Source organism: Miniopterus natalensis, chromosome 2, assembly GCF_054644295.1.
Source record: "Miniopterus natalensis isolate mMinNat1 chromosome 2, mMinNat1.hap1, whole genome shotgun sequence".
In the NCBI taxonomy this organism is placed as follows: Eukaryota; Metazoa; Chordata; class Mammalia; order Chiroptera; family Miniopteridae; genus Miniopterus; species Miniopterus natalensis.
The window spans coordinates 165305289-165315002 of NC_142082.1; the positions used below are offsets into that span (position 1 = coordinate 165305289).

At 37.3% G+C, this 9714-nt stretch overlaps 1 protein-coding gene across 1 annotated transcript; it reads left to right on the plus strand.

Moving 5' to 3' along the window:
- The first annotated feature begins 7637 nt into the window (after window positions 1-7637).
- On the plus strand, window positions 7638-8658 carry LOC148093902 (taste receptor type 2 member 19-like). Its single transcript, XM_087813950.1, has one exon. It carries the CDS (start codon window positions 7741-7743, stop codon window positions 8656-8658), a length of 918 nt encoding a protein of 305 aa, XP_087670076.1. The 5' UTR covers window positions 7638-7740.
- Window positions 8659-9714: the final 1056 nt, after the last annotated feature.

Consider the following 9714-nt stretch of genomic DNA (forward strand, 5'->3'; position numbering starts at 1 on the left):
GGGAGGGAAAGGGGTGGAACAGGTCATTGGGGAGAAAAAGGGACATCTGTACTATTCTAAACAATAATAAAATTAAAAAAAAATTTATAAAAAATAAAAAAATAAAAATAAATAAAAGAGGAGTCCCTCTGTTTAGGAGGACGCCATGCTTGTTCATGTCACTGATAATTTGACATGCCCTTACATCAGTCTTGAATTTGTTTCTGTATTTCTTCATAAGTGCTAAATAATTCAAGTTCCCACTAAATATCCTGTCTGTCTTCATAAAACCGCAGTCAATTCTGCATTACAGCATTTGTAGCTGCCTTGTATATAGTACCAGTATACTTGGCTTGTAACTTCTAATTAGCTTCTATAATGTTTCTTAGTGATTATTTCTAGTTATTTGTTCTAGGACTTGTGTGTGGTGTTTGAACTAGAAATATTTGCAATAAATGTTTATGTAAATTAAATTGCATCAACAAAAATACTTGATACGTAGCAGGATCTTACTGATAAGTAACAAATAATGACTAAGTTATATAAAGATTTTTTCCTAACAATTTCTATGCAAAATTTACAATATTTGCAGTTACATGTATGGTTCAGGGAGATAAAAATACAAATTGGTGGAAAATTATCTCTCTCATATTTGCATGCTTACATAGTTTACTTCACCAGTTTAGCCAGAGGCACAAATGGAAATTTGCAGCTGGTGGCAAGAAAAGTGGACAACATTTGCATTTATTCTGGAAATTATATAGTAGCTGACTGGGCAATATGGTATGTATTCAGGAAATGCTATATGTCTTAACAGAACTGTTCGATTTAGCACTGGATTACAAGACAAAAAGAATGCACGATTCTTGTGTGAAAGTCTCTGGAACTATATCACAAAGCAGAGTTTTGGTTGTACTTTCTGGAATTATGATGAAAATATTTACAGAAAGCATCATAAGTGGATGTCCATCTGCAACTGTTTCACTCTAAAGCTTTCCGTGAAGCACAACATTAGAAACGTTCTGGTGCAGATGTCAACTGGAATCAAGGTCTTTCTGGTAGTGGCAACAGGAGAAGTCATCTTAGGAATGCTAGGAAATGGGTTCATTGGACTGGTGAACTGCATGGAATGGGTCAAGACTGGGAAGGTTTCCTCAGCTGACTTCATTCTCACCAGCTTGGCTATGGCCAGAATCATTCAACTGTGGGTAATACTGTTGGATGCATTTATAAAGGGGCTATATCCACATCTCTATGCTACCGGTAAACTAGTGAAAATGGTTTCCACCCTTTGGGCATTAACTAATCACCTAAGTACCTGGTTTGCCACCTGCCTGAGCATTTTCTACTTCCTTAAGATAGCCAATTTCTCCCACTCCTTTTTCATGTGGCTGAAGTGGAGAGTCAACAAAGTGGTTCTTGTGCTTTTCCTGGGGTCTTTCTTCTCACTGCCTGTTAACCTTTTAATGCAGGATATTCTTACTGACTTGTGGATAAATACCTCTATTGAAAGAAATATGACTTTGCAGTTGGATATAAATACAATTTTCTATCTTAAAAGTCTTCTTCTTACTTTGCCCTATGTGATCCCCTTTTTCCTGTCTCTGATCTCTTTGCTCCTTTAATTTCTGTCCTTGGTGAGACACACCAAGAATTTGCAGCTCAGCCTGACGGGTTCCAGGGACTCGAGCACAGAGGCCCATAGAAGGGCCATGAAAATGGTGACTACCTTCCTTTTCCTCTTCATCACTTACACTGTTTCTGTTCTAACAGCAAGTTGGATCTTCATTAAGGTACAGACACATCAGGCCATGATGCCCTTCATGGTGATTTCACCTATCTTTCCTTCAGGCCACTCCTTTATTATAATTTTGGGAAACAGCAAACTAAGGCAGATTGCCTTGACACTACTGAGAAAAGCAAAGCCTGTAACTTTAAAGACAGAATTTTGAAATAAAGTTTTGTATTCTATGAGAAAATACCTTTAAAAAACCCCATCAGCATTTCTTTCATCAAGTCCTTTCAGGTGTTGTTAAACAGCACTCAAATTTCCCTACAACATGCCATTAAGTAATTATATTTTCTCAAAGTGATAAGTGCATAAACAATATACAATGCAATATGAATACATGTATATAAAAGTATTGTCACAGAAATGGAGAAAGTAACACAGTTTTTTCTAACTAAAGATAAATTTGAAATTACAATAGAAAAAGAATTGTAAAATGTTAAGTGTAATAATAACTTATACAAATATAAAATATATAATATTAACATATTAGTATGATGTTTCTATTATAGGAAAAAAATCTGATGTGACTGGAATTTTTGTGCTATGTTTCCTGGACTATGAATTGGTAAAACAACTTTGTGCAAGAGCATGGCATGTTTTTAAGATGAATGCATATCTTAAAACCCATTCATTGTACTCCTATTTTTTATACTAGAGAAATTTTGGCACATGCATAACAGAATATATATGAAAAATGTTCATGTTACTACCGTTCTTAAAGCTGAAATTGAGAAGTCCTATAAATGCCCATCAGTTATAAAATTGACAAATAAATCACGGCATATGGACAGAACACAAACATGAAAATGAACCAATTAGATCTATAAATTTCTTAGTTCCTTGGTAAAGAAAGAAAAACATAGACATAGAAAGTTAAATTTGTTAAAGCAAAATACATATTTAGTGTAGTGTTTGGGTATGTTTATGTATATGTAGTGCCACTTTGACTGTTGTAATGAAATGATCCTGGTTAATCACAGTAGCTGGGCATGTAAATAAGCAGACAAGAGAATTTTGCTTGTTAATGATGCTATTAAAGTATGAAAGAAAGTTTATATACTGCATTTTTATATAGAGGTTATGTACATGTGCATATGAACATGGATTCAAAGCAAAGTACTATTTGTTTGAGCTCATTTGCCTTAAATTTTAGAATGTAATAAAAAATAGTAAATAAATTATCAGAAATACTTTGTGTTTTTAAAAAATATATCTTTATTAATTTGAGAGAGAGGAAGGCGAGAGGGAGAAAAGGATAGAAACATCAATAATGAGAGAGTCATTGATCGGCTGCCTTCTGCACACCCCCTGCTGGGGATCGAGCCCACAACCTGGGCATGTGTCCTGAGCAGGAATCCAACTGTGATCTCTTGGGTCCTAGGTCGATGCTCAACTACTGAGCCACACCCGTCTGGGCAAAATACTTTGTTTTTAAGTTACTCTTGATGAAGTTTTAGGTGAAGCTGTTCTTTCAAGCTAGCCCTGATGCAGACAATGATGTATCCTAAGGCCATGGAAAGGATCAGTAGTGTTCTTTCATTATAGTGAGCTTGCCTCTAAGAAAACTGGATGAAGTCACTACTATCAGTTAGGAATCTCCTATTTAGCTGCCATCATCACTGTCATCATCATCAACATTATCATCATCATTTATTTCTTTTTGTGACTTATATTTCAAGTGTTTACACACATAAATCAGAAAACATGTAAATAATTTCTTAAAGATCATTGTATGTTACTAAATAAATAGGAAAGTTCAAATCAAGCAGAACACCTTTAGAAATGGAGTGTTCTTTTATTCTAAGTGTATGAATTAAGCAAATTATTTAAGGATGATCTTAAAATCACAGAATTAAGCTACAGAGCCCCCTTTCTAATATCAGAAGTATATTAAATGTATAAGGAGTACTGAAACAAATAAGTCATGGAATAGGGTGGTGTCCCTGTGACTGATGTACTTATATTTTAATTATTTGAATATATTTTGAGAACAAGTTCTGCTCCTTAACTTTCCTTGTAATGAGAGCCTGTGGTAATAGACAGGCTGCCATCCAAGAAAATCTCATCTGGTGACATCCATTACCAGTTTCTTTCAACTTAGTGGAGTCTGACTAGTCCATGACTTATCTATTCTGTGGCCAAAGTTTGGGAAAAGAATTGAGTTGATACATTTTCTTGTTGACACTAATAAAAATGAAAATGTTTTCTTTAAGACTTTGGTATTACGTATTTTATTTAGTTTCCTCATAGAAGACGATTTATAGAAAAAGAAGAAAAGATTGTTTCCAGTATGAATGATAAGGCATAGTAATACTAAGATATCACCTAAGAGATTGTTGTTCAATTTCCCACTGGTAGTCATGATCAGTTACCCCAGCCAGCACATTATCTCCCTTCTTTGCCTGTTGATGTAGAGGCCTAAGGAATCCAAAGTGGCTGGATGGCTGTCTTCAATTCCAGTTTGATAAAATCATTACTATGTCTCCTGGTAGAAGTGTTCCTCCTTTTGCACAATGACCTCCAGGCCAGCAGAATATAAAGGTCCTGGGAAGAGGAAACAGAAATTTTGCTGTTGGGCTACTAGTGGTGATAGTGGGCGGTGACAACTGCACTTCTCCCCCTTGATTCCTGCACTTGTGAATCCTGGTTACTGGAGAAATAGCACCATTTATTGCCTGCAGATTTCAAGCATGTCACCTTCTGGAGAACCTTGCCCCAGCCCTGCAAGATATTGCCACCTAACTGGCACTGGAATGGAGTCTTCAAAAGGCCATTTACCATTCTGTCAAGCCAGCTCCTTCAGGATGGTGGGGAATATGGTAAGATGAGTGAGTTCCATGAGCAGTGGCCCATTGTCTCACTTCTCTTGCTATAAAATTGGTTTCTCGATCAAAAGCAATGTTTTATACAGTACCTTGATGGTGGATAAGGCATTATGTAAGCTTGAGCATGGTAGTTTTGGCAAAAGCACTACATTCAGGGAAGGCAAATCCATATCCAGAGTACTCATCTATTTCAGTAAGACCAAAACATCTCTTTCATGATGAAAGTAGTCCAGAGTAATCAACCAGCCTCCAAGTCACTGAGTGATCACCCCCGAGAATGGTGCCATATTTGGGACTCAGTGTTGGTGTCTGCTACTGGCAGATTGTGCATTTAGCAGTGGCCTCTTTGTTCCTGCCACTCTGGTCATGTTGTACATGAGCCCATTGGGTGATGCCAGGGGTGGCTGGGAAAGACTGTCACCCATAGAACAGGTCATCTTTTCTACTTGTTTATTAAAATTATTCTGTGTTGAAGGTACCCTTTGGTGAACATCCACATTGGACACAATTATCTTCACAGTTTTTGGCCATTCAGAGAACTCTGTCCACATACTTCTTTCTCAAATTGTGTTGTCACCAATTTTATAATCATGTTCCTTCCAAGGTGCTTACCATCTAGAAAACGATTGGCCACATTCCATGTGTCAGTGTGTAAGTACACCTCCACCATTTTCTCCTTCTGAGCAAAGTGAACAACCTGGTACAATGGTCAAAATTCTGTTCACGAGGAGGATTTCCCTTCATCCCTGATGTTTAAGATGTCTCAGAAAGGCGCTGCTGTGCTGTAGCTGTCGACTTTGGGATGGTCCCTCAAGTTGTGCAAAACCGTTGTAAACCCGGCCTGAATCTGCTCTTCCTGTGTCATTTTATGTAGAGTATTTTCCATGAAGCCAGAGATGCTGCTGGAAGAAAAAAGGCCTTGTACCAGGAATGGGGACCATGGGCATTTTAGTCACTTCTTCGTGTAACTTCTAGTGCCATCAGGGTCTACTTGGGCCTGATCTTGTATATTCCATTTCTATTTAATGATTTCTCATGAGCACCTTTATGGCTCAGTTGGTCAGATAACACTTGGGTTATAATGGGCACCTCAGATCACATGGTAACTTGGTTGTCCACTGTAAAGACTTTTGCCTCTCCTAAGGCCCAGTAGCAGGCTAAGGGCTGTTTCTCTAGCTGCAGAGGTTGGCAAGGCTTTGCTCCAATATTCTAAGGACCTGCATTGTGATTTACCCATAGAGGCCGGCCGATGGTTCCAGAGAGCATCCCTATCTATCACAGACACTTCATATAAGAGACTATGGAACCTATTTTATTAATATTCTCCAGAGGGAGACAGTACTTAATACTGACACAATAACACGTGAGTGTTCTTTTAATTTTATACAGACATAGAGAGAAATTTTTGTTTTGATTGTAAAGCTTCAGCTTCAGAACAAAATAAAAATAAATAACAAAAATTCACTCGTAAGGACTTAAAATATTTTAATTAAATAACTGATATTTAAATATTATGTAGACACAAACAAGATATTTTATCAAAGCTCTAACATGAGAGAGATGTTTGATATCTCTTATTACTGAGCTGGAAAAACTGAATGAAAAAAAAGATGGATTTGAACCTAGTTGACCTCACTGAGACTCAGTTTTCCATTTTGAAATCTCTGAGACAATAATTCCTTCTTTCCATGAGGGGTATGTGTATGTGTGTACATGTGCTTGTGTGCTTAGGACTTTGTAAATAATAAAATTTTACTTCAATGTTTGTTATCAGCAACCAGCCCTTAATGAGCATTGGCCTTCCTGGGGTACTTAAGAAAATCTTGATGCTTTAATAGGCAAAGGTTGGATTCTTTCTACATAAATCTAACATTATAAACAAAAGTCCCAAAAGGGGATACATGGTGATGGAAGGAGACCTGAAGTTTGGTGGTAAGCACACAATACTATACAAAGATGATGCACTAATGAATTATACACTTGAAATCTGTAAAGACAAGAAAAAGGCCTCTATTTCTTTGCTGTAGCCTCCCATAATTTGTGAGAAGCACCTGGTAATTGAACCCCAAGATGCTGGCTTCTCTGTTCAAGCTGTGGGACAGTATGAGCTATTCTCAAGGCTACATTCTTGCCTCTTCTTCCTCCCTGCTGCTTTCACAAGTCAGGATAATTTCCATCAGGGAATCTCTAGTTAGTAGAAAGTTCCCTACCTGCCTTCCCCTTCAAACAAGTCTCTTTTGAATGCTTCATAACTTTTCTCTAAGCATGTTTTACAGGCTTGGGAAAAATACTGATAAGACACCTCCCTAGGACATTTGCTGGACTATCTCCTGGGAAGCAAACAAACTGTAACTTTTCAAGATATCCCCTGGTATCCGCTCAACTTAGAGGCAACAGTCCCTTCTTTCCTTGTCCCCTAGCAACAACATCTGCTTGAAAGAGCAAGCTGCCATTTGTTTCTTGCCCTTGTATTGATTAGCAGTGCACTGGCCCTTTCCACCATTGGAAAGTAAAATAAAATTTCTCTCTGCATTTCTATTTTATTTGTGAATTCTTTCACAGCCCGTGTCACTGGCCAAACCCTAAGAAAACCTATACAATTTTATTAACCAATGTCACTCCAATAAATTCAATGAATAATTTAAAAAACCCATAGTGATGATGATCCTATCGATGGCCAAGCTTCATTGAACAATTTAGCACTGACTGTATAGTCAATGTTTTGGGTTTTATAATTTCTCTAGTGACAAAGTTGCTGAACACAAATTATGGAGAGGTTAAACAAAGAAAATTGCAAATCAATGAAAGAGAATATGTCTGTATTTGCATAGTGGCAAATGAGAATTCAGCTTTTGCAACAACATCAGTAATAAAATATTCCAGCCTACAGCAAGGGCATGCAATATTTGAATAAGAGTTAATTTGAGCTGTTTGGGGAATAACAATGTTTTTCATAAAGAAAGCATTGCACTCTTCCATTAGCATACCCTGGTACTTTCCTGCTTGACATTGCTCAGAGGTCTTAAAAGAAACAAGAATTTATGCACATTCAACATCAGCTGCAAATAGAACTTAAGGTCAGAATATTAGAGGAATCATGACCAAGTGACACTAGACCTGTCCCCTTCTTTTTGTTTACTAGAAATGGTAAGTTTACTTCTGAGCATTCTTTCCATCCTTATAACAGCAGAATTTGTTCTAGGAAATTTTGCCAATGGCTTCATAGCACTGGTGAACTGCACTGACTGGGTCAAGAAACAAAAGATCTCCTGTGCTGATCGAATTCTCATTGCTTTGGCTGTCTCCAGAATTGTTTTCCTCTGGGCAATAGCATTCAATTGGTATGCATCTGTGTTTAATACAGCTTTCTATAGTTCAGAAGTAAAAACTATTGTTTATAATATCTGGGTAGTAAGCAACCATTTTAGCCTCTGGCTTGTTACTAGCATCAGCATACTTTATTTGCTTAAGATAGCCAATTTCTCCAGCCTTTTATTTCTTCACCTGAAATGGAAAGCTGAAAGAGTGGTTATCATGATACTATGGGGAACTTTAGTGTTCTTGGTTTGTCACCTTGCAATGTTAAACATCGATGAAAAAATGCAGATGAATGAATATGAAGGAAACATCACTTGGAAGACCAACTTGAGGGACACTGTGCACCTTTCAAGTATAACTGTGCTCGTGCTTGTACACTTCATACCCTTCACTACATCCCTGATAGCTGTTCTGATGTTAATTTTTTCCCTGTGGAAACATCTCAAGAAAATGCAGTTCAGGAACAAAGGATCCCAAGATCACAGCACCAAGGTCCATGCAAGAGCCATGCAAACTGTGATCTCATTTCTCTTGCTATTGGTCACTTACTTCCTGGCTGAAGTCACCTCAGTCTGGAATTCTAATACTGTGCAGCACAATTCAGTTTACTTGCTTTGCAAGAGTCTTGCAATCCTGTATCCTTCAGGCCACTCATTTATCCTGATTTGGGGGAACAAGAAGCTGAAACAGGCCTTTCTGTCATTTCTGTGGCAGCTGAGGTGCCGGCTGAAAGAAAGGAAATGAGTGGGGAACATGTGTCCTCTGGCAGCAAACGAACTGATGGAGTCTGTAATGTTTTGTACTTCTTACTGCATTTCTTAATGTGTATAGAATTGGGTAAGGCATACCTAGGAAAACTTTTACCTAAGCTTATCACAAAAATATATATGTGTGCTTGTTTATGAAAAATACAAGAAAGATTATAAGATTACTGTATTATTATTATTATTTTAGGCAAGCAATCTAATTTTACAAAGTAGTGTGAAAAATTCCTCAGGATTATGAAGCCATGAGCATCTCACATAGGTGTTTGATGTTATCATCTTGCAAGTGAAGAATTTATGATCTATATTTAGGCATTTTTAAGGACTGACAACTCATCTCAGGAAATCATTTCTATTTTCCATTGTAATTAGTACCACACATATGTACCACAGGGAATTCAGATTTCTTTGTTTGAACCTTGGATCTCTCCCATGGTAAGGATATTGAATTCTAAATCACACATTGAGGATGGATGTTTGGGATAGATATTATTTCATCATGAATTTTTAATTCATGGTTAATAGAGAGCAATCAGAACTGTTGTTAGGAAAAGATGCAAGTAATGAAATTAAAGAGTAACAAATATATTTAGAATCTATTTTATATTCATGAACAATAAACAGCACTAAAGGTTATTAGTTTTAATACAATTAGGTGAAAACTTAGGAAAAAAATCAAGTTGTACAATAGGGATGAAGAATAAAGGAAAATGGTCATGATGTTTTTAATGCTGTTATGGTTCCTTATGCAGTTGGTAAGGTCACTTCTGTTTTTTTGTAATCCTCGCCTGAGGATATTTTTTTCTATTGCTTTTCAGGGAGAGTGGAAGGGAGATAGAGAGAGAGAAACATTAATGCGAGAGAGACACATCGATTGGTTGACTCCCTCAGGTGCCCCAACCAGGGTCGAGCCTGGGACGGAGGTATGTGTTCTTGAGTGGAATTGAACCCAGGACCCTTCAGCCCATAGGCCAGCTCTCTAACCACTGAGCAAAACCAGCCAGGGCAGAAAGTCATTTCTTAGAGCTTTTAAATT